The 26,703-nt window shown below is 30.3% G+C and overlaps 4 protein-coding genes and 1 long non-coding RNA gene across 5 annotated transcripts; 3 read left to right on the top strand and 2 right to left on the bottom strand.

Annotated features, from left to right (window-relative positions):
* The first annotated feature begins 784 nt into the window (after window positions 1-784).
* On the top strand, window positions 785-1,855 carry LOC119662519. The gene is made up of 3 exons (XR_005250800.1): window positions 785-802; window positions 857-944; window positions 1,068-1,855. It is a non-coding gene; the product is annotated as an uncharacterized LOC119662519 (long non-coding RNA).
* A 1,266-nt stretch (window positions 1,856-3,121) lies between these two features.
* LOC119688405 (zinc carboxypeptidase A 1-like) lies at window positions 3,122-4,327 on the top strand. The gene has a single exon (XM_038103084.1). The coding sequence runs from the start codon at window positions 3,122-3,124 to the stop codon at window positions 4,325-4,327; it is 1,206 nt and encodes a 401-aa protein (XP_037959012.1).
* A 6,846-nt stretch (window positions 4,328-11,173) lies between these two features.
* LOC119689004 (zinc carboxypeptidase A 1) lies at window positions 11,174-12,554 on the top strand. Its single transcript, XM_038103724.1, has one exon. It carries the CDS (start codon window positions 11,191-11,193, stop codon window positions 12,478-12,480), a length of 1,290 nt encoding a protein of 429 aa, XP_037959652.1. The 5' UTR covers window positions 11,174-11,190; the 3' UTR covers window positions 12,481-12,554.
* Window positions 12,555-17,129: 4,575 nt separating this feature from the next.
* Window positions 17,130-17,980, bottom strand: LOC119661923. The gene is made up of 3 exons (XM_038071439.1): window positions 17,884-17,980; window positions 17,392-17,830; window positions 17,130-17,326 (listed from the first exon to the last, which is right to left on the bottom strand). The coding sequence occupies exons 1-2, from the start codon at window positions 17,896-17,898 to the stop codon at window positions 17,405-17,407; spliced, it is 441 nt and encodes a 146-aa protein (XP_037927367.1). The 5' UTR covers window positions 17,899-17,980; the 3' UTR covers window positions 17,130-17,326; window positions 17,392-17,404.
* A 4,505-nt stretch (window positions 17,981-22,485) lies between these two features.
* On the bottom strand, window positions 22,486-25,454 carry LOC119688404 (pickpocket protein 11). Its single transcript, XM_038103083.1, has 6 exons — window positions 25,027-25,454; window positions 24,641-24,946; window positions 23,066-23,529; window positions 22,829-23,006; window positions 22,662-22,768; window positions 22,486-22,595 (listed from the first exon to the last, which is right to left on the bottom strand). Exons 1-6 carry the CDS (start codon window positions 25,452-25,454, stop codon window positions 22,486-22,488), a joined length of 1,593 nt encoding a protein of 530 aa, XP_037959011.1.
* Window positions 25,455-26,703: the final 1,249 nt, after the last annotated feature.

Genomic DNA, 26,703 nt, shown 5'->3' with positions numbered 1-26,703 from the left:
TTGCTACTGGGAAAGGATATAAACGTGTTCACGCTTATGTACGGTGGCTGTAGGAGGGATAAAACGTGTTCACGCTTTATATTAGATTTTAATAGCAGGATATGAACGTGTTCACGCTTATATTTGCTACTGGGAAAGGATATAAACGTGTTCACGCTTACGTACGGTGGCTGTAGGAGGGATATACAAATCAAAGGAATATTTGTTATGTAAGTCTCTGTTTATACTTAGCTCTGCGACCGACTTTGTATGTTGTGTTTGACTGTCCAAGTCCCTGGTGCGTTCTCTTGTCTTCGAAAGTTGATAACGAGCCTCTGTCTGCTTCTGAACACTTTGCGTGTTGATCACTGACTGCCTTCTTCTAAGTAAATGCGTCTTCTTATATACGCATCAGACCAAACTTTAACGTAGCGCAAAGCTTAGTTTACAGCTGGCTTGGATTTTTGACGTCGTTGCTGTTTTGCGCTTTCGCCGTAGTTAATATGCGCGCGCATCAATTTTTACACAAAGCTCTTTGCACAAAAGCTTTCTTTGACGTTTCTTCTGTTGTGCATTTGTTTTGTTTTGAAACGTGTTTAGCTTAGTGTCGGTAGTGGCAGTTTTAAATATTTATATTTATTTATTAAAAATAAGATAAATATATAAAATACAAACAAAAAAGAGTATAAGTTTAGATAATAAATAAATAAGGTAGGTACAATATTTATTTATTTGAATATATTTTGCATTCTTTTAAATTTTCAATGCAATCGTAGGTTTAATTCATTGTGATGCAGTTGCGTACATGCGGGGGTGGCTTTTAGTAAGTTATTTAATTTTAATATATTATATAAAAATTAACCAATTTTTATTTCAGGTATTAGCTGCACACTAGTTATATGTAGGTTGGAAATTATTACAAAATTTCCATCCTTACACTGCGTGTAATTCCAGATCCTTAATAGGTACGTAATTATATTAATACACAATAATTTTTAATTATAATTATTATAATTAAAAAAAGTTTTATCACAAAGAAATCGCTGTCATTTAGCAGTTAATCTGACCTTTTTAATGCTTTGTTGCAGCTTCATGAAATTTATTTAAGACGTTAGTGGTCAGAATACTCACTAATTTCTGTAGACCAAACAAATCAAGTAAATCCGACTTTACAAGATGCAATTGATTTTAATTAGTTACCATTTTGGATTAGAATAAATACCGTGTGAAGATAGTACTGACAAAAAATATATCACAATGTCTTTGTTGGTTGAGAGCAACAATTTGCCAGTATTTTGGTGTAAGCACATCAATATCTTTGAACGCACTGGATGCCCATCTAAAGTAATTACTTTAGAGAATTTCAGAAAAGTCTACGAAAACATTTCAAATGACCGAAAAATGAAGTTTCGGGAAATAAATGTCACCTTCAAAATATCAAAAGGTATAATTTTGCATTACCATTTGTGCTACTAAATGTTACAGGCGATTATAGTAGACTATCAACATCTACGCATCGTTAGAAACTATTTACATATGATTAAATGCAATTTTTAATATGTATCTAACAATCTCAATCCCGACCTATAAACCGAATTCAAAACGACTTTCAGCTTAGTGACGAAAAGCCGGTGAAACTCGCTCAAAAACTCAACAGCAAACAAATTTCAAATATTTATCAACTGATATTTGTATTCCAGGAGTATGATGTCCACGTATTCTAAGCATTGAACATATTAAGAAAATAACTAAATATTATCGAATCGAAAGCTTTCTCATAACAGAAGTATATTGAGATAGTCCCCAAAAAAGCCAGTAAATGCGATGGCTTCTGTTGTACCGAATTGGGAGCTCAATGGTGAAAAGAGTAAGCAAATAATTCGTAAAAATTATAATTATTATTAATAAAAATTTATTAAATAATTATATTTAATATTAAATTTTTAATTCAATCAACAATGTTTGAAAAATGAAAACAAATGTATATAGAATATATAAAAAATTATTAATAAAATATTATTTAATAATTGAATTTTATATTTATTATTAAAATTAATCAATGGTTTTTAATCAATTTACCATTTCATTAAAAATTTATATAAAATATATAAGAAATAAAAAATTATTAATAAAAATTTATTAAATAATTAAATTTAGTATTAATGTTTTTATTTCAATCAACGATTTTTGAAAAATAAAAATAATTCCAAAATCTAAAAACTTTGTTCTATATAAAAATTTATATAGAATATAGAAAAAATAAAAAATGATTGAAAAAAATTTATTAAATAATTAAATTTAATATTAATTTTTTATTTCAGTAAAATATTAATTTTTTATTTCCAAAATCAAAAAATTTCGTTCTTTACGAAAAACTTATATAGAACATATGAAAAATTATTAAAAAAATTTTATTTAATAATTGTATTTTTTATTAATTATTTAAATTAATCGATGATTTTTAATCAATAAAAATAATTCCCAAATATGAAATTTTTTACCAATTTACTAATTTATGTAGAATATATAAAAATTAAAAAATGATTGATAAAAATTTATTAAGTAATTAAATTTAATATTCATTATTTAATTAATGATATCCAATAAATAAAAATCATTTTTAAATCCCAATTGTGCTTCTACAGAAAACTGTGACAAATTCATTAAATTGTCCTCACAGTCGTATTTGGCGTAAGAATGTGTAGACAGTTACTTTAGGTAAAATACTTCTGCTTTCGTAGACTAGCATAAATCTAACGTGTCGCATATAAATTGCATAAATTGTAATTTTTTTCTTGTAATTCTTCTGACTGAAGAATCAACTTACTTCTATTCTTCATTTCTTCAAATGATTGTAGGTAATACGTATGAGTTCATATAAAAGAAAATAAAAGCAATACTGAAGTAATGTGTGTACATTTATTGAATATATCGTTTAAATTTATTTACTTAGTATATGCATGGGTGTCTACTAAACGAGTTTTAAGTACAGCACATAAGGCCCATGGTATATAAATTGGAAGCGTTGAAATTATTTGACTCACTCGTTCCATTAATTCATGCCATGGCGCATCTCCTCCAATGTGGGAGACAATTTCTGTTGAAGGCAATTTTTTTAACATACTTAACACTCACATGTGGTATGTTGAAGCGTTACGACAATCATCACGTTTATCAATTAGAGCCCAAAACACAACAACAACTAATTGCAATAAATATATTAGAAAGCAAAGCAGATCAGGATGCATACACATTCGTGGATAGTGCACAAATCATTGGTCAATCGGTCCATATAATTGTAGCTCCGAAGTATTTACCACAATTTAAAAACATGTTACGTACTGCAAATTTCACATATCAGCTGTTGAGTGAAAATGCACAAACTGAATTGGAGGATCTAGAACTAGAGGATACTCCTCAACGAGCATTTGATTACAATTGGAAAAAGTATCATACATTGGATGGGACATATAAATGGTTGGAAATGTTACAAATGCAGTACCCACAATTTATCACACTTTACACTGCTGGTTATTCATATGAGAATCGAAAAATTTTAGCTGTGAAATTATCGAAAGGTGCTGTAGGTCCCAGGCGCAGTATATTTTTAGAAGCTGGTATGCATGCACGAGAATGGATTACACCAGCGGTTGTCACATATATACTACAACAGCTGCTTACAAATACAGATCGTAGCATAAACGTTATGAGTGAGCGTTATGATTGGTATATTGTACCACATGCTAACCCGGATGGATATGTTTATACTTATACTGTCGATCGATTGTGGCGTAAAACACGTAAGCCTCATATAAGTGGTTGCTTCGGAGCAGATCCGAATCGTAATTGGGATTATCATTGGGGTTTTATCGGCAGCAATAACAATCCTTGTTCGAATATATATGCGGGTTCAAGGCCTTTCTCTGAAAGAGAAACATATACCTTAGCAAATTTTATATCAACATTTAAGAAAAGTATGCTATTATATGTATCTATACATTCGTATGGTCAATATTTATTATATCCATATGGGCACACGAACTCTTCCGCACCTAATGCAGGAGAGTTAAAACATATTATGGATGCTGGTATTAGTGGTGTAAAACAACGTTACGGCACAGTTTATACTGGAGGCAATATATACGATACTATATATCCAACATCTGGTACAAGTGTGGATTGGGCATATGGCGTAGCTGAAATAAAATATGCTTACGCATTTGAACTGCGACCATCGAGTAAAAATTATTGGACAGGTTTTAGATTGCCAGCAAATCAAATAATACCAACTAGTGAAGAAACTTTAGATGCCCTCATCGAAATGATTAAAACAATTGAAACAATATAAGTTATACGGATTATTGTAATTATTGGTGAATATTTACTGTTTATTAATAAAGTTACAAACTGACTGTTTTTAATAGAAAAAAATCTTATTTTGAGCGTATAAAATAATATGTACTTTTCCTAATCATATGTACATAATGTTTCCGATTTGTTAACTACTGTTTTATTGTGCTTATTAATAATTTCTTGATATGTGAAATCTGAAGTAGTTCTAATTTATATATAAGCAATAAATTATATTATTTATAACCAATGTTCCTATTAACCGTCATTTTTCTTTTAGGTTTCAAATTGATTGCCATTTGTTAAGGTTCAATTGCCGTTAATATTAATCAGTATTTCCTCTTTATAGCACTTAATATAAGTATGTATATATATATATATATATATATATTAAGAGCTACAGTAGTTTCAGCTATAAATTATTTTTGTAATTTTTTTTTTTTTGGAACACAAACTATCTTATCATAATATCTCTTGTTCAATTACATTTATGACATATCAGTTAAAATCAATTTTTATAGTTTTTGTTTGATCAAAGAATCTCTGTAAAAAATAATAATTTTAAAAGTGAATTTCATTCGTTATCTTAGTTATTGTAAATTCAATAAAAATTTACTTTATAAGCTGAAGCAAAAAAAAAAAATACATTTATAACTGCCTTAACTAACGTATTAAATCTTTATCAGTTCACGCATTGATTTTTATTGCCCTTATAATATATCTTAGGTATGTAGTACAGTGCGAATATATAAAATCACTACAAACGGATTTTTACTATTCAATATTTTCTGAATGGATTGCAAATAAACAAATAAAAAACTAAATTAAAACATTATTTTTTACTAAAGAGTTTACTATGAAAATCAATTACAATAAAATTCATTTATTCAGTAGTTCTAAATCTAGGGATTATGGACCATTTGGCTGAATAAATTCTTAGTATCTCATGATCTCCTAAAGGATTTCTTATGTAAAAGTAGTTACTATTAATTTTTCAAATTAATTAATTTATTTTATTGAAGACAGAATTATTGAAGTATGAGTTCACACTTTTGTATCTTCCCTGAAGTTCATACCTTGAACACTTTCTTAACACCATACAGAGCAAGATTGAACTAGGTAAAATACAAATTATTAAGTACTATTCTTCTCAACATATTATTTGAACTTCCCACTTTAGACATAAATTGTTTAGTTGCATTTCCAATGGAGTTGACTGTAAATTATCTGTTTTTTCTGCATTCCACACTGCAATGAATAGTATTGTCAAATATGCACTAGAATCTTATGGAAGATGATTTATTGATCTTTATTCAGTTCATTTTTGTTTACCAACCTATAATCCTGTTAACTATTTTCGTAGTAAATAATGCAGAGGGCTAAGTAATGTTTAGTTAGTTTTGGAAGACATCAAAACTTCCTCTCCTGTTCTAGAAGCGCATATTATAGCAGACACGGACATAAGAGCTACTAAGAGCTACACATACTTAAGATTCCCGGTAAGGTTGTTATCTGTGTAGGATATCTTTATTTTCATAGACTAGCACATTTGCACATTTGAAGTAGTTATGTTTTTATTTTCTTCTCTCCCGTTTATTCACTGATAAAATGAAATTACTATAATAATTATGCCTGTACACCGAAAGGTTGAAACGTTAATTAAGAACTTTAGTTAAAATAGGATATATTTTCTATTAAACTCAAAATAATCATAATAAATAATATGCATTACTTCCAATTTCTCTTCCCACGTATTATATACTCATGAACATGGTTAGGTGATTAAAACTACACACTGATATATCTGTCAAACTAATATAGTTAACTATGTTCAATTCATACGAATGTCAGCTCTTTATATTACTTACAAGCTACCACAAGCATTTGAGTCTAAGTTTTATAGAACAAAAGTTATTCGAAATGGAACTCAAACGTAATAGTGTGATTGGGATATATTTACCTGGAAAATCAGCTATTGTTCGTAAGCTTAAACTCCTCATTTAGAGGAGTTTAAGCTATGTATCGTACCACATATTATAATAGTACAGGCAGCGATGCTAAACACTGTGGTGGTGTACGAAAAAAACAGCAATATCACCTGAAATGATTCGGAAAGTGAAGGCTTGTCTTGAACGAAATCCACATCGTAGTGATAATCAAATGACCAAAGAACTGAAATATCTCAAGGAAGCACCCGACATATACTCTAACATGAGATATCTCACATTAAAGCTACCAAAAGTTAGACTCGAAAAAGCAAAGAAGTTGTAATGTTGGCACGAATTTTCAAATTTCCAAACATGTTCTCTGATAAGAATTTCCCCATAAATTTCCCCATAAATCCTCAAAACTATCGTGTTTACTTAATTAAACGCACTGCCGTTCACTGCTATTTAAGATTATGAATGGCCACCCGAAGTATTTTTCATTTTTATTTCAAGTAATGGTATAGGCCCTTGTGACAACCGCACCGATAGACGCTCTCCAATCGTTTTCAGTGAGACTGATGTCAAAGTCAATTCTCGGGAAAATATTTTGGAAGTTGTATTAGAGCCAGGGGTATGCAAACTCTTCAGTCGTAGACTATGGACGTTTCAATAAAACTCGGAACTCGGTCTCATAAAGCTCATATGAACCAAGAATGATTAAAAATCATGCTCCACATTTCATTTCGTCCACACAATGGCTTTCGAATTCGCCAGATGCAAATCCGTTGGACTATTGAAGAGCAAGGTGAGGACTAAAAAATATATCAGTATGCATGCGTTGAAGAAAGGCCATTGTTCAGGAATAGACCAAAATACCTAAAGGTCATATTCGTGAAGTATGCAACTCATTTTTTAACCGTTGGAAGGCCATACGGTTAAAAAAGGCGAAAGTAGCCACGTCAAGCTAAAATGGATAGATTCTGAAGTTTTGATTATTTATACAAATTTTTATAATTTGATTCAATAAAAAATTCTGTCATACAAAAAAGATATCGCCTAACCCTGTAGTATATACGTAGTCAATGTATTGTTTTTATCTCTAAGTCAGTTTCTTTCATATACGTTATATAATAAAATTTTTTAAGTAGTATTACTTCAAAGAGTTAAGTTTGCTGTAAATAATAATAAAAATAATTGACTTGTTGCCCTCTTTATTTTATTATCCAATAATACATGTTATCATTATATTTACCTCTTACATTGTTTAAGTACGAATATCTACTTATCTTCTATCTTTGACATATTTAAATATTACAAAGAAATTCTATTTTCTAGACGACTTAATATTTATAATAAATTATTGCATTAAAAGAAATTTTGCATGTAAGTTTATTTCCAAGAAGCTTAAAAATAATTATGCATTCGTCTGCAGTGATTATCATTGACGTATGAAAATAAAGTTCAATATATCAAAACAATCTCACTTTATGGGCTTAGCTGAGCTACAGTTATCAAGTAAGTTCACTTAGAAAAAGATACGAATTTCAAATTTAGCAAATACAAATATAATTAGTATCATGATATATTAATTTATGTTAGGTAGTACAGATATTTACGTATTAATATAATAGTATCTTTGCACTTGTCCCTCTACTCTTAACTATATGTATGCTCTCTATAGGACAGTCGATAATTTTAAGAAGTTACCCACACGACTTTGTGTAGTATAGGTAATCATACAGTTGATAAAGCGATGGAAAAAAAATTTTAAATGTTATTTTAGAAATATTTCTAGATTTGAATGTATAGGTATGAAATACAATCAGATCATGCAAATGATAATTGATCATGTGAGTTAATTGAAGGCCAAATTAAAACCAAAAGAATGTTACCACTGTTGCAACACTGTTTCAGTGACGTATGTGAAAAACATCTATCACCCACTATCTATTATGTCTATAGTTTAAGGTACACCAATTTACAATATGAATCGTTGAATAACAAATAAACGTATAAAATGGTGAAATCTTACAACAAAAATAGTAACTTTGTGGTATATATAATAAATATAGTGATTCTATAGATTGATTTCGCCTAGATATTTCATCAGGAATGAGGCTCATTTTTCATATAGTAGCTAATCCATATCTAAAATATCTAAGAGTAACTGCTAAAAAATCATTACTTTACTTTATTATGTGACATTTGGGTTACATTTGTGTGATAGGTTTGTACTATCTTCAAAATAACATGCCGGCAATCGATACCATCTGATAACTACAGTCATATGATCACCAACACAATTTTTGGAAATTTAAGATATAGATGTGGATGGTATATGGTTTTAACAGGACGGTGTCACTTAACAACTTTAATGAATAAAATCCCTCCAAAATGAATCGAAGAATTATATTTATATGTTGCTATGCATTCACTAATAATTCAATATAATGCATTAATCATACTTTTTAATTACCACAATTATCTGAATACCTTTCCTCTACCTATGGGCCAGCGCACATTGCATCCTGTATTGGCTTTATTGCACGAAAAATATCCCATATAGGTAATTTCACATATTGGTGAACTGAGTTGAGTGCAAAGATCACGGCTGTCATAATTCTTTTTAAAGATTTATTAAAAGTAATCAAGAAGAAACACCGAACTTTCGACAAACTTGTGATGTGATACTATCCAAAATTTTAAAGTCTATAATTTTTATAAATTTTAATCATTTGAGATTATTTGTATTCATTTTAATCTGTCCAATGCAAGAACAATGTATTTATGGAAACACTTTTCGTTTTTCCATTCGCTACACTTACTCTATTAGTAATCAATCACTATTCAGGATTTGACATTGACAGGAACCTATCTCAACTCATCGGAAACTTGTTGATCTTCTGATTTTCTGAATTTGAATCTAATTAATTTGATTCAACTAGGTTTTAACCAAATCTCAGATCAAAATATTTTCACTCGTCGCATCATGTTGGTTCCACCATACCAAATATTTATTTCTTCTTAACCACATGAGCTAATATTTTTCTAACAAAATTGGTCAGGTCAATTTTACTTGTATGTGTTTAGAGCATATTTTTTTGAGTGCAGTTTAGCTACAAGTTATGAAATATTATCTCCTTCTAAGCTGCGACGACTCTTTGTTACATTGGACAGAACGGTTTTGCGAACGTAGGTTGTCGATCTTAACTCCGTTTTACTAAAAAGAGACGTCTCCCTGTAGCTGCAAAAACAAACTAGATCTTTAATCTTGTGTTCATAGGAGTATCGCACCAGAAACGATTTTTTTGGCTAATATCCAATAATTTTCAAGAAACTTAGTTGTGATCCTTAGAGAACAATCAAAATAAAATTTTTTTTAAATGCTTTTCATTCAAATCGTTATGTTGTTATAACAACTATAAAGTAAACTTTAATAATGAGAAGAAATATATACCCACTGGTACACCTTAACGATGTTTTAATCCCCCAATCTACCCACGCGTAATATTTAGGGATACACTTTGACACAAAACTAACTTAAAAGCACTATATTTTTACAAAAAGAAAAGTACTTGGCATCAAACTGAGGGAGCTCTACTGGATACTGAACAAAAGTTCAAAGCTGTCAATCGAAAATAAACTTTTTATCTACAAAGCTATACTTAAGCCAATCTGGACTTATGGCATTGAAGTCTGGGGAACTGCCTTAGTATTAAATGATCCTAGATATATGACAATTGAATGTATACATCGCGATCTTAACATTTCCGTAGTTAAGGATGTTATAAAAAGCCATGCCAGAAATCATAAAAAAAGAATGTTACATCACCTCAACCATTTCATTAGTAGAATTATAGCAGAAGGAAGAACGTTCACACGTCTCCGCAAACAAACACCACTGGAATTTTAGTCTGTGACTGACTTCAACAGACGGATGTGCTACTGAGCACAGTCCATTCAAGCCCACAAATATTCCACTTACTCTTAAATATTGTTTATTCTCTATTCTTAAGTGACAGAGCGCAATAAAAGAAAGTATATTAAAAAAAATCATTAAAAGTGGTGTTCACAATTACGAGTAACAAGCTCGAACCGAGTAATCGAATCGGATGTTGCCACAGCAACAAAACAAAACAAATTTGTGTGTTTGTATTGTTGCCACTTTGCTTTGTTGCTGTGAGACTCGGTTACCAAGCTAATTACTCGAGATTCTGAATGTCTCCAATAAAAATGGTGAACATATTTTATAGATTATAAAGAAAGTTGCAAGTGAAACTCTATATAACTGATAAATTGGATATCAGATGACCTGGAATCTAACTATGTGTAATCATTCATTCTATTGATTTGTACCAACCTTTTGGAGTGACAGACGGTTTCGCTGCTTATGAAGGGTTCAGCTATATTCGAATCCTACAAATTTTATATAATTCAAGTGACATAACATACCCACAGTAGGGTACATCATTTGTGCTTTGTTGATAAATCAAACAACATGAAATTTCCAGTTCTATTCAAAAGCTGCGCACGTATCCACTCAATGCAAAACAAAAATAATAAACCAAACCAAAACAAAGAATTGCTAACATTTTGATTTATAATTCAATCGAAATATTTTATGGTCTAAAGGATTTCTACTGATATGGATTAGAGCACAGAGGAATTTGTAATAGGTAATTTATATGTTTTTTACTGGCATGTCAAGAACTGATAATCAGAACTGTAGCATAAAAATTTACTGCAAGCACTTGTAGTCGGTTTACGCAGCGGTCACGTCCGTCGCTTAGTTACAGACAGCGGGCTTTATCAGCGTTATCAGTGTTTCATTGAAATAGTTACCGTTTCTATTTGCCAACTTCTTCGGTTGTTTTGGTTATGCTCGAAGAACCTATATAAGTTATCGCTTAATGGTTAGTAAAAGCATTCGCTTATGCGATTTTGTGAAATGTCGTTTAAAGTAGCATTTGCACTTGGGCTTTGCTTGTTAGCAGCCTTCGCTGTTAGTAGCGGCGAGCGCGCACGTTATGACAACTACCGTGTCTACAGTGTGGTCGCCTCCAGTGTACCTGAGTTGGCTGTCTTGAAAGACTTAGAAGGAAGCAGTGACTCCATCATCTTCTTGGATTATGTACACAATATCAACAAAGATATCAAAGTTGTTGTAGCTCCACATAAAATTCCAGATTTCTTGGAAATTATGGGCACCAAGGAAATTGAATATAAATTACTTGAGACGAACTTACAGCAACACTTTGATAACAGTGATGAACAAAAAACAACAAGAGACTCAAGCTATGGCTGGACTTCCTATTATCAACTAGATGATACTTATAAATGGTTGCAATCATTAGCTGTTGAATATCCTGGTGTCGTGACTTTGATTGAAGGCGGTAAAACATATCAAGGTCGTTCAATTTTGGGAGTTAAAATTTCTAAGAACAATGGTGGTAAACAAAAGCCCGGCATCTTTATAGAAGCTGGTATACATGCACGTGAATGGATTGCCCCTGCTAGTGCAACATACATTATCAATCAATTGTTGACTTCATCTGACAGTAATTTAAAAAATATTGCTTTAAATTATGATTGGTACATATTCCCACACGCTAATCCTGATGGTTATGTATATACACACCAAAGTGATCGTATGTGGCGCAAGACACGTACTCCTTACAAAAATTGCTTCGGAGCCGATCCAAATCGCAATTGGGGATTCTTTTGGAATCATGTCGGTGCTAGCACTAATCCATGCTCTGACACTTATGCTGGACCAGAAGCTTTCTCCGAAATCGAAACAAAATCGTTGTCCAATTATATAGCTTCTCTTAAAGGCAAGATACAGTTGTATATTTCATTCCATGCCTACTCACAATATCTGTTATATCCATACGGACACACCAATGAATTACCCGATAATGTTGATGATTACAAACAAGTTTTTAACGCTGCCACTGCAGCAATTAACAAACGATATAATACTAAATATACTGGAGGTAACATTTACGATGCTATCTATCCAGCTGCTGGTGCTAGTGTAGACTGGGCTTACGCTGAAGTTGGTGTAAGAATGGCATTCTGCTACGAGTTACGTCCATCATCAAATTCCATTTTGACTGGTTTCCAATTGCCCGCTGCACAAATCATACCCACTGGTGAAGAATTATTGGACTCTATTGTTGCCATGATAGGAAAAGTCGACGAATTGGGTTACTTTGCATAAAGTTTTTAATCTAATAGACTTTCTGTGTGATATGTTTTAAATACTGAAGAATAATTTTGAAATCGTAAACAATTGTTTTAATTTGAATTTGATTTATTAACAAAATCCAAAGCAAGTTAATGTGAAGCTTCTAATCACACTTTAAAATAGGTGTATTTTACGCAATTGTAAAAATATTAGGATCTTCTAAGTTCTCTCTACATTCGTCAAAACTTTGCTTATATGATAAACAAATTCAACCGATATAGTTTTTGATAAATTTTGTGTAATTTTTTCATATAAGAAAATAATTTTTATTTAGGGAAATAATTGACTTCCTCATAAAGTAGTTGTGTTTCAACTCCTAGTGAAATTTATATCCAAAAGTTAATCGATAATCATAAAAGATTATGTATATAAGTGATCATCGTTTGTCCACATGCGACACTGGACTACAAGACAGTATGGAACAAAGTTCGGCTTGCCCTGTCAAATCTTCTGTTGTGCGTATCTACCGGCGTACAGTGCGTCATAATGAAAATTAGATGATCCAAATTGGATATTTTCTAAACCAGTAGAGATATAAAAATTTTTTTCTTTTTAGTTGTGAATTCTCCTATCTTTTATTGACATGGAACTCTTTTAAATTTGGGCCCAAACATGGTCAACTTATTGAAGGTTCACAACTTATTGAATTATAACCTTTTTTTAAATTTTTTGAAGCTTAAGGTGTAGTTATTACTCGTATGTAAAAAATTTCTGTTTTAATAACCAGTAAAATTTTATAATATAAACTTACAAAAAATCGGCCATTCACTCTATGTTTTATACCTATTTCAGGCCCCAGAAATTGCGGAAAAATAATAAAAAATATGACAAATAAATAAACATCATATATATCACCTCTAATAAGTAATAATATACCGATATTTATTAGCTTAAAAATATTTAATTTGTTTATAATCAATTTAAACACAACGAGGTTAACACACATTATGTGTAGACGTATGTGTCGATTCCGGTAAGCGGATTGGGCTTAAAACACATTCAAAAGTAAGTCCATCTCAAAAACTATATTTAAGAGTTGTTGTTGTTAGCAAATATTTAATTTATTATAATATTAAATTATTAGATTACTGGTATTCTTGCCCTTTCCTTTCTTACCTCTTCGGCATCTCAGGTACATATTTTTTGAATTCCTTAATTGTTGACTGTGACTTTGCTTGTGATTGTTACCAAATAAGGAAAATTTTATTTTAATATCTCGACTGGTTTAGAAAATATCGAATTTTGATGGTTTAATTTTTATTTTGGGACACTCTGCGGCGCTTGAAGAGAAGACATCGACGCACCTATTGTGTCCATGTCCAGGCTTGTCCAGAATCAAGTTTGAGTTACGCTTTTATACACTCGGTGATGTTTTCAAAATTAATATTGGTCAGATACTAGCATTAATCAATGCTTCTGACTGGTTCTAATATGCCCAATCTCCAATCTATAATTACGAGGAATATGGCATTAAAACGACTGTCTTGGCTAATTGAGGAAGATTTCTTCCACTTCACCAACTAAACTACCTATAGATGATCCTAAAGAGGTGCCAAATACGTCACTTGATTACGAGATACTAATATTAAAAGAAAGTAATAACAGTTTCTAATAAGAATAAACTTGATTTTTATCATTGACACGAAGACTAAATCTATAAAGAATCACTTGGTAGTAGATTTTGATGTTTCTTTTGAAATTGATTGGTACAAGTTTTGAAAATGTGTTCAGCATTATAACAGTTCTTTAAATTTCAAATAATTTGATGATATTTTCATACATATAAGAACTTATTATGTGCAGGAACTTGACTCAGGATCATCTATATAGTAATTATCTAGTGATTGAGTAGTTAATTTTTCTACATTTCTCAGTATAGTTATTTCTCAGGATAAATGGAAATCACTTTTTTCGGATTGTAAGATTTTATGTTTTTTTTATCTTTCTCGGTTTCAAAAATTGAGCCCATAATAAATGAAATCAAAAATTTTTATTTAATAATAATAATAAATTCCGATTAAAGTTCATATAAAATTTTATTTTTTATTTAATAATTTTTTTACTTACACTTTTTTTGCAAATCTCGCTAAACTGGCTCTATTAATTTTGTTAGCACTGCATACGGCTACTCCAGGAAATGGCATATTTGATACATGTACCATTGTCGGAGACATATGTATTTCCGTAGGTTGATCCAGGTAACTCATTGTCAGAAAAGCGATAATCAAATGTGTTAATAATATTATCAGAGTAATTATAAATATCCAAATTTGTCTGTAATGTTTGGTAAAATTATATATATATTTTTTTATTACAAGAAGTCAATAACATCTTACTTGCCATACGGAGTAGCAGTCGGAATTAATAAAACTTTTAAACCATGTATGCTACTATCTTTAAAAAACTTACGAAATAATATTTTATACGAATTTTCATTGCCGGAATACATTATTCTTTTAAACACAAATAAGTTGCAAGTATTTTGTACTTGTGTCATTCAAAACTAAATAATTTTGATAACCCTGAATACACGGCAGAAGAGTACTGTATTTATTATTGCTTGCAAGCTAATGGCTATCCCACCTTTATAGGTTACTGGCACAGTTATTAAAATGACACTAAAATTAGTTGATTGACATACTATTTATGTTTATAGCAATTTAGTTATTTTTAACGACTTGACCTTTTCAAATTTTATAGTATAGTTGTCAAATTAGCTTCCACGAATAAACTCAAAGGCGTATTATACTATCAAAAGTAATTTACTAACTCACGTGTATCCCTTTTGATGCAGGTATAATATGTATAAATAAAGTCTATTAAAATGTTTACCACTCTTATATATACTAAATTTGAAATCATCATTTGAATCAATTGCGTTCTAAATTTTTCCATGCATTTTTTAAAAGCCATTCTATTGTGTAATATCCGACGCCCAGTTTTGTGACAAATTATGTTACACCAATGTATGTTTGTCGCGAACTCGTGTATGCTGGAAAGCCTGGTTCCTAACACAGCAGCTAAATTTTGGGTAGATCGCAAATGTATAGTATAGTATTACTTCCAAACAAGTTCCCTAAAAGTTATTTTGTTTTTGGAGATTCTGCATATCCTAATTTAAATTTGCTTGTTAGACCAAAGACAATGACAATGGTTATTGTTATTTGTCTTCTGCCTAAAGAGAAATTTATGTGCATTAGCAGGTAAGGATTGTCATAGAAGACACTTTTGGTCGCACGAAAACAAGGTTTCGTCGACTGTTGCATTTTATAGAGCAACAAAGAACACCTTCAATAATGACAATGACAAAATTCATAATAAATTCATTCAGAATGAGTATATCAACGAGGAGAACATAGTAAATGCTCAATATCTTGAAGTGGAAAACAGCCGGATAATCATTAATTTTAAAAATTAAAAAAAGGCGCTATTTTTTACTATACCGTACAATATGTCAAAATTGCATTGCCAACGACATTTTGTGTAAAATACGTTCCATTTGTATTTGGTACATACATTCCACATTGAACCAGTATGTGAACCAGTTCAATTGAACTCGAGCCAGATAATCAGACGGGCACTTCTCTATGGTTGTGTTGCGTGTAGCAAAGCTGCCAACTCTATTATCCAGAAGTAACAAGTTCCTCAAAGTGAGGCTCTCCGAAGACTCTTCAAGGTGCCATGATACATCCGCACGACATGCTAAGTGACCTCAGAATAGAACCGGTCTAAAAATACATAAAGGACAGAGTTCTGAAGCTGTACACGAAAACTGCTGGGCTTCGCTACATCTAGGCTGCACTATCTAATCTCAGGGCAGTCACTAGCCATACGGAACGATATGCAAATCTTAGATCAGTTATCGAATGATTAGCGCAGCTTGTGAGGAATACATCAATTAGTAAAAGAAAAGAGAGGGACTTTGTAGAAATCCCCCAGCTAAGAAAGAGTAAAAATGCCCAGTTGTACTAACTTGAAAAAACCTCAACATAGGATAAGACACCATTGTTATTGTTTTGCAAGTAAATTTAGTGGATCATTATTTGCTGAAACGCAGCTATTATTGTATTCAGTTTAAAATGTTTTTTCTAGTATATATTATTATTTCCAATATTTTTCGATCTTTGCACATAGCTGCGTCTATAAACTACTGGTAATTTTTGGTAACTATGTACAGTTGTTGCAAAAAGGCTCAAGGCATACATTTTTCAATCAATTCTTCTGATATAATGATATAATGCTTTATATACACACATTATAACTCCCATTAAAGTTTATTTGTCAGAAAAATTGCATATCTATAAATTTCCGTATTATGATTCGGTGATATGGATCACCAGTGATATAATAAAAACTGTTTCTACGTTATATATAGCAATTCTGTTACATAGGTACATAAGAGTCTTCCATTCTTTGTTAATAGAATGGCGCGCTAAGAGGTTATGAGAGAATTATGTGATATTTAATTCAGGATTCGGCTTCAGGTATAAATGCTGATAAATTATTATTATAAACATTATTTCTTAATAATTGTTTTGAAATAAATAATTATTGTACAACTGTTTTTTACTGTTTTAGAAGTTGATATATATCTCAAAATATTCACAATTTCTATATACTGTTAATTTTAATTCAATTTATGGATGACGAAATATACAATAATTTTGAATCATTTATGCAATTTTGATGAAAAATTATGAACAATTAAATATAATAACCGAATGGAGACTGAAGGTGTAATACGGGGGAGGGATAACAATTAACGCCAACTTCATCAACATATTGTAGTGTGGAGGAAAGATGTTATAATTCACAACAACTGCAAAAAACAATCATCATTATCAAAACATATATCAAAGTATATATTAATTTGTCTTGTCTTACAGTTTCAGTGAAGTTAAGCAATGATATTTCCTTGATTTTGTCTCAAATGTTCCCAGCCAAGTTCTGCTAATTCAACCAATCTCCGATCATAGAACACCTTGATAAATAGATCCAATCTTCTTTGGAACGCTAGTTGTTTTTTTCTGTTGAGACGGCTGTAATCTGTTTTAAATTTTAATGTCTCAAAAATAGTAATATCGGGGCCAATTCTTAAATGCTGAAAGAAAATGTCAAACGCTGAGGGTGGAATTTCAAATTGGCGTCTAAGCCGATTGTGACATCTATGTATGTCTTCCTGAAACCGTTGCTGCACTTGTTCTTGGAGTTCAGGATATGCAAGACTAGCATGAATGCCCCCTATCAATGGCAAGTTGTAATAATCAACTACTTGATGCATTTCCAGCCCCTGGAAATCCACATCCCCCCCACCATTATTAAACTGTTAATAAAGTTAATTAAAATAAATGATAAATTTCATTTAGAATATCTTACACGTCTGCTGTCCATTATTGCAAAATATTTTTCTTTGTCCAAACAAAATGTATAATTTAGTAATGCCTAAAATTTTGTTCCTAGAGAGTTGTTGTTATTTCTGAAATTATTTTATTTAAGAATAAAATTGAAGTAGTGTTTTATTTCATATAAAATAAAATTCTTCAACGCATACTTCATGATTTTTGATTTTGATACTAAAAATTAAAAATCTGTTGTTTATTATGTTGAGACTAGTTGAGTCAGTGCACTTGAGCACTTTTACTCTCTATTAACTGCGAGGTTTCGTAATAACCATTTCATCAGACTAAGCAATAACTGACCTCAGATCTGCATACCTCCCCAAGGACCCTGTAACCATTCTGAGATTCGATAACGCGTTGTTGGTAAGCCTGTCGGTTTTCGTAAATAGTTTAAGGGCTCTATATTTTTTGATCGGATCAATCTTGAGGTCCCTGAGGATGTCATTCGTTCTAATGTACCATGGTACCTTGAAAAGCCTGGCTTTGTGCAATTTCTAGCTGGCGAATAGTGGTGTTTGAGGCCTTGCTAAACGCTACACATCCATTAATAAGTGAAGGTCGAATGAGTTGGTTTTATAACAGTTTTGGTTATATATATGAGATTTTCATTTTTGAATAGTGGTTGGAGGTGATAAAGAATTTTGGCACAGTAACTTTTTTTTAGCCTCTGCTATAAATAAGCTTTTCTCGTGAATGTCCTCTTAACTTCGTTTGGATTAAAATTTTGTCAAGTTTTTGACGATGTTGTGAAAAAATATACACCACGACAAGTGTGCGATATTAACAAATTACCTGCAAGTCTCGATTACCCGATTAATCGCAGAAACGATATAAAAAAGATATCAGACATATGAATTTAATGTCTCTGAATTTTAAGTTTTTTTGCATTGAGTTAAATTTTGTCTCATTCCCACATTATGTAGCGAACTATCGGACATCGGTTAGATAATATGTCAGGAAAATAAAAAATTTTACAACCTTTATTATTGATAGAAGTACTTAGGTACATTTTAATACATTTGCAATTATTACGTATTTAAATACCGATATTTGAGATTTATATGAACAGCGTTTGCAATAACAAATCTTGTTTGAAAATGATGTACTCATTTACATGTAATAAAACGGAAACTTAATTTAACGAATGTCAAAACTTTTTTATTAACTATTGGTTAGCGCAGTCAATAATTTAACGAACACTGCAGGACGATTCTCACCTTAAATATGTCACCTTAAATATATTACAGGTACAAGGTTTTTCTTCGTAAATTGTCAATGCACATGCTTTTTTTTATGCTGTAAAATGATATAAAAATATGCACAAATATTAAATTATAATATTTTCAGGATAATTCCAATCGATCTAACTTACCACTTTTATACCACAATTATATGCAATATTTGCCAATGACTATGAAAATACTCGATATACTTTTCAAGAATGGTTTTTGGGAAATTAATTTTTAATTGAGCTCACCAAACTGGATATTACACGTTAAAAATTCATATTCATGAACAGTATTTGATTGTGTATAAGTAAAAAACATTCATATGGATAAGAAGATGAACGAAGAAAAATCTTTTGCATTTGCCTTTAAATTATTGCATGCTTTGAAAAGGTTTTCACCATATCAAGGTGAAAATTGCCTAAACTGTGCAAAAAGTGTTATAAAATCCAATTTCAATCAAGAAAGGAAATAACTTAAAAAGGCAGCTCAGTAGCGTGAAGGAACGCCGATGATTTTTGGTGTCAATTTTTAGTAAAGAATAAATTTTGAATTGCGTCATATTATAGCGAATATATGCTACATATTTTTAATTAATATTAATAAACATTTTTATATGAATATATTTATAAAACAAACAAATTCAAAATTATATTATGTATGCATTTGTGCAAAAAATCTAGTGATTCTTACGTAAGATGACCATTGACCATTAAAAAGAAGTTTTGTAAAAATGAAACAAAAAACGGAAAAAATAACACATAATAGACAAAAACAACAAACTGCATATGAAATGTTGTGTCCAAAACGGTTCTTGGAATTGAAACAGGTCCAGTAATGCTGTTTTTTAAACCGTGAAAAGCGAAGAAGTGTGTGTAACAGTGAAATTTCATTTGCCTTGAAGGATCAGTGTCTTTAGTTATTGTTTAAATTGAAGTTTAACTGAATTTAAGTCAACTGATTTTAAAAAACTGATTTCCATAATCTTTAATTACTATTTATTATAGTATGTTAAATAAATTTTATTTTATTACCACTTATGGTAAATAATTCAGTGTCTCCAATAGAGGTACGTTGTTTGTGTAATAATGTTTTGCTGTGTTTTCTTTTCATTTACATTCCCATAAATCACAACATTAAAAACGTCACAAGAACATTTCCTCACGAAAAGAACACATACCATACATAAATGCAAATGGCTGCAGGAAACAAATATTTTATTTATTCTTTTTCAATATATAATTTGTGATGTTAACAACATACCGTACAAATAAATGCTGTGCAGATGTAATATATTATTAATATTGTTATTTACATTTTGTTATTAACAACTTATTGCATTAATGCGGGTTGCCATCTATGTACTGCCTTTTGATGTAAATAAATGTTGCTTAATGTTTTATTTATAAAAAAATTAAAATTTTTTATTAAATGATAAAATATTAATTTATTGAAATATATAATTGTTATTTCTGAGAAATATTTACATTCTATAACTTAATGAAGCTAATTCTGAAATGAAATATTTTGAATTAAATCTAATTAAAAAAAAGTTTTTTACATTGTTAAAGGAGTACGAATAAATGGTTTATGAATTCAAATAATTATTGTATGAATTATTTATATATAGTGTAAATAATAATATGTATGTAAGCTTTACCGCTTCAAATTAAAAAATGAAAAAAAAATTAAGTCTATAAAAATGGAGTTCCAAATATTATTCGGAATTTCGACAATTTGTCTCAGTAGAGGTTTCGCTCAAAAATGCTTAAACACAAGATTTGTGATTATTTACTTATATATGAACATACATATATACATATGTGTTCATAATCCTTATAAATTTTCGAGAGACAAATTGTAATCAAATGCTTTGATTTTGACTTTATTCACTTAAATAATAAAAATCTAGCGCCCACACTGGCTAATATATATCGTAAGAATATCAAATAAAGCTACAGGTATTATAATAAGTGAAATGATACCATCAAATCGAAAAAGAAGTTGACCAATAGACATCTGATATAATATGTGTATTTATCGCTTTAACTTTAATGTTATCATTTATACTTTTTTCTAAGATTTTTACGGTGTTTTAATGCAACAATTTGTCGAGTATTTCAACACATATAGGCGTTTAGTTGGGCGATCACTTTTTCATTCAATCTCTTTCTTCAGAACAACTATTTGATATTTTTAAATTTGAAACAGTTCGGGAACCAAGATATTATGATAATGACAGGTCTCAAAAATTGCCATTGTTTTCAAAGAATTATGATAAAAATAATTACTTTGATAGAAATCCTTACGTTTTTTTTTTAATAGTTTTTAAAGATTTTTTCTTTGTAATGCATTAAACACAATAGACGATATTTTATGTCAGTTTGAGGGTTCTTTTGAATTTCATTACAATTGCTAAATATTATATCAGGAGCACTCCAAAAATTAAGTGTCGAACTTTCTGCCCAACGTTAACATTCCTCGGTTGTTTTTCACTCAGTTCATTACCGATTTTTGTTGGGTGTAATAAACTAATATTTGATTTATCCATGGAAATATATATGCTTCATTTATATTCTTATTGCGTTATCCACTTTGCTTTTATTTTTCGTATGATTGAGTGGTTATTTAGCATATATGTTACATAGTCTATATATTCTTTCAAAATCTTTTTGATTTCAGCGATTTTCTTTTTCCTTAATTATTTTCTTTTTCCTTAATACATATATAATATATTTTTGAAAACATTTCTAAATTTAATTTGTTAAAAATATCAGAAGCTGTTTTACACGACTCAACTAATGATTGGAATATCAACCAATTTAGACATATAACACATATATCTTATGAAGGTTAGTGTTTTGAACCGATAAAATAGTGTTTTCTACTGTTTCTACATAGAAACCAAGCAACGGATATACGTACGAATATTATTTATTGTATGATTAAATAGTTTTCTGTGAGTTTTTCATTTAAACACAAGTCTACGATATAAATTATTCCATAAATTGTTTCAAAATTTTCAATAAATATATATGAAATTGATAGTAGTTGGTAGTATATATATATATATATATATATATACATATATATATATATATTATATATACTATATTCTTCTTCTATTATTCTATACTATAATATTTTATTATATACTTTTATATTTATACTTTTATATTTACTATTATATAATTTTAAAAGGTGAATAAATATACATATACGTATACATACATATATACTCGTATTATGTACGCCATATGAAAGTGCTAAGTATATTTTGTTGGTCAATATTGAAAAATATATTTATTATTAGACCAAAAATTTTGATTTCCGAAAATATTTATAGCAATTTGTTATTCGTTGAAATAATTAAATATTGGCCGGAATGTTAAAAAGTATAGAAATTCAAATGCCGCGACAATACTGAAACCCATTATTAATCCCAATAAGCCACCAAACGAAGCTGTAATGTAATAATATAATCAATATTATAGTTCTTTTTTATGGAGATAACTTTTAAAAGGCATACCCAATGCGGATAACCAATTTTGAAATATTTCCATACGATAACGAGTAGCCATCAAGTCGCTGAAGAATACGTGTAGCAATATATTATCATTCATATTATTCGTTTTGCTTAATTTAAAAAAAGCTATACTTCTTTTTATTAAATAAATATATCAATTAAATTCTTACATAGCGTTCTCTCTGTTAAATGTTAATTTTGAATTTAATCGCCCCATTGTTATTTCCGAAGGATAGTGATTTACTTCACAGTCCGGTAAACAATTGCAAGGAAATATTTTAGTAGTATTGTCTTGTCTCACGATGGATACAGTTCCATTGAGCGTTGGTAGCGCTCTAGTAAATATTTCTGAAATGAAATAAAGTTCCAGTAAAGAATTTTTTCTCTGGTGCTTTATACTTTCTGACCTCTATTCTCAATTATGCAAGAAATCTGCTTAAGTCCACATGTCGGTAAATTACCATTGTTTGGTAGGTTATAGGGCACGCAACCGCAACGCTGAAAAAGTATGCTTACACGACACTCTGTCATACAATTGATAAATGAGTAGCGTTGCATTATTGAAAGTCGGCGCTCATTGGAAAATAAGCAATTTCGTAATGTCATATCCATTGTTTTTATATCACTTGTTGCATAAGTGGATTCTGGATTAATCCGCACAAAACATTCTCTTGTAGCAGTTACTACCTTTGTTTCAGCATTCTCGTCAGGAAAGTTATATGCATCGTGTATAAGTAAACGGAAACCATAACTGCTGAAATAAGTTCCAAAATAATCATCCGCCATTGGATTCAGTATAACGGAGAGACCTGTGGGATAACCACAACCAGTAACCCGATATGGTCGTTTTGGGACTTGGTAAGCAATTTTTCTATAGAATAATTAAATTGATTTTAAGATTTTATATTTGAAAAGTGTAACTTTCTTTAGTATACTATATTTAAATTTAATATAAAAATAGGTATGCGATATACTTAAAAATTCCTCAATATTAACACAGAAAAATATCCTAGATTCTAGAGAAACTTAAAACACTGATTCCAGAAAGCTGAGGTAATTAAGTTTGTTCTCAGTTACAAAATTTGTCGTGATGAAATCCGATGTATGAAGTTTTCGGTTATTTCTAATTTCTTTACTTCAAAAACCTCGAATTAGAGGTAAATAATCATTTAATACTTTAAGATAGTTTTTACTAGCTACCCTTTTACCTGGGTAGCTGAATATCTGTCACTTTCTACTTGAAATCTTTAAAATATTCATTGTTATTTCCATTAAAACTTTATTAAGTTTTGGGCACTTATTAAATACTAAATAAACATTTCCAATTTATTATTTACCAAATAAAAAAGTTTATAAAAATGAGTGGGTTGAGACATTAATGTCGTACACGAGGCTGAATTTATTAACGAATATTTATTAAAGATCTTGAGATTGTTTTTAAATAACTGATTATCTTTACAGATGATATCATTACAGAATAATGCTAATAATTTCCATATCCCTTGCATAGAATTTTTTAATTCCATATCATCTATCATTTGAACCCTTTGTTTTACTGGTTAGGTTTACTAGATTTATTACTATTATACAATTTAACGCACATCGACTTAATTTAACATTATATTATGAGTTGCTCCTTATGTTATACAGAATTCTATCCCAATCGTTTTTATGGAACAGTTTGAAAATCTTAAACAACTGCTGCAATGATTACATTAGAACTTCGTTAATGTGCTACAGTTGTTGTAAATCAGTTAGTATATGTAAAATTAGGAAACCTGATTGTATTTAAGATATTTAATACATTTTTGCCAGAGATGTTATTTATTAACGTTTATTTAATACACACTACAATATAATAATAAACATATATGTACTAAAAATTTAAATCGAATGTGAGAAAAATATTGTCGGGCTACCTAACAATTCAAATCGATGTCTTCTCTTATTAAGTATGGATTAAATTCTTTTTATGTACTTACTCAGGAAAATTGTTAGTGGTTCGTCCAAAATAATTAAATGAACAGCAAATGCCTTCTGTAGTATTAACGCGTTGAAAAAGGCTATCGCAACGTGTATTTGATCCTTTCCATATACAACGTGAAATCATCTGCATGCAATCAGGGGATAGACCCATTATCAACTGTTTTATAGTCAGATCATTTTGTTGCAAAACTTTTTCAAGAGTCTGATATTCTTCCGTCGTATGATTAACAGCGAAACTGAAATACATCGTTATACGAAAGAGATTAAGTAAATCTGCTTCTGTTAAATTCGCCGGTCGATTCCTTAAGGATGAGAAAATAAGTAGAAGTATGTATGAAAATTTGTTCAGTGAATTATTTGATATGAATTTTATTTGTTTTACAGAGTTTTTGCCAAGTGAATAGCTTTGTATTTCGATATTTTATTGAAGTTACAAATTGTAATAGCCGGAAATGGTATGTTCCATGTAGGAAAATGCGAACTTTCAATTACTGTCACTGTTGGGGTTTCTCGATTCCATAGCCAGGAGACAATAACCAAAACAATGGATACGACTATTGATATTACCACAACGGATATCCAGAAAATACGTTCCTTGCTGGTAATACCTTTGCGTGTGATATAGTTAAAACCATGCAATGATGTTGTGTTGCAATAATTTCGTAGATTTTCCACAAACCAATTTTTCACATCCTTGTAATATGTCAAATCACGTAGTTGCGATATACGTGAAGTCTTGCGTGCTTGCGGCACAAGTGAATTTGTTGAAGTTGTGGATGAATGGCATACACGATTTGCACCGAAACGCATTTCAAGTTAGACTGAATGTCAGCAGAACTATCGCCCAATTTTTGATTTTGTATAATTTTGAAAGGCCATAAATGTGGGTGTCCCCTACATATATATGGGGGTGCGTTTTAAACCGTACTTCAGGATAGCATGTTTCAGTGTGTTCTATTGATATAAATCAATTAGTATAGAATGTGGATATTCATTAAAATGGGCGACCATATTATTAAACGTCAATAGTAATTTTTTTTCCCATTATCTTTAGTTTGTATTTGATATTTTTAACTGTAAACGAATCACCCTCTTCATTATAACAATTATTAACAAGTTAACTAATTTGAATATATACTTCATTTACGCCAACATACATATGTAAATCGTAGGAGTTTAAATAAAGTTCTAACATCACTTGACCTTAATTAATCAAACTTCAGTTTGTAAGTTTCACCACATATTTGTGACGTTATTATTAAATATTTTTTTTATTAATTGCATTTGTCACTTACTAAAAATTTTTAAAAAAAAAATTGTTAACCTGTGCTTTGGTCAGAGGACAATATATTGTATATACTTGATATATTGTATTATTTTGTTCAAATATTTTCAAGGCGGAATCTGCTAAGGCAAAACTTGCTCAGCACCATGGTATGTGCTAACGGGCCACTGAGAAATAGGAAGGCTTGCTATGAGACTGGGTCTACCTTATAATGACTTTTGTCGCAGTTGTGGCGATGAGGATGAGGAGGAGACCGTGCTCCATCTTATGTGTTAGTGCTCTGCTTTAGCTAGAAGAAGTTCAAAAATCTTCGGGGCCCTTTTTCTTACCGACCTGATCGAGCTGTCATCCTGTAATATTACGGACTTAGCCAAATTCATAAAACTGTCAGGTTAGTTTTCCTTCACCTAATGGCGGAGTCGTTATCTTATTTGTCGTTGATCGTATACAAATTTTTCAGTCTATGTACATACCAATCTTATTCCTGTGGTACCACAATTGGCCATTATTTGAGCTCAAGTGGGGTTTTTGGATATAAGGCCGCCAATCTAACCTACCTACCTACCTACCTGCCTATAATACTGTATAATTGAAATTGTGTAATATAATAACTGCAACATAAAACTTTATTTTCTTGTTCAAAAATATGTTAATACATCAATATTTATCAGCCGAAAATTATCTAACAGTTCCTTTGATTATACCGATCAACACCCAAACAAAATCAATCCTATTTTATCATATTCTTTAAGTGTCTTCAGTAAAGATACTTGC

The sequence above is a fragment of the Teleopsis dalmanni genome, chromosome X, assembly GCF_002237135.1.
Source record: "Teleopsis dalmanni isolate 2A chromosome X, ASM223713v2, whole genome shotgun sequence".
In the NCBI taxonomy this organism is placed as follows: Eukaryota; Metazoa; Arthropoda; class Insecta; order Diptera; family Diopsidae; genus Teleopsis; species Teleopsis dalmanni.
The sequence above is the reverse complement of the archived record's forward strand: the minus strand, read 5'-3'. Positions and strand labels throughout refer to the sequence as shown.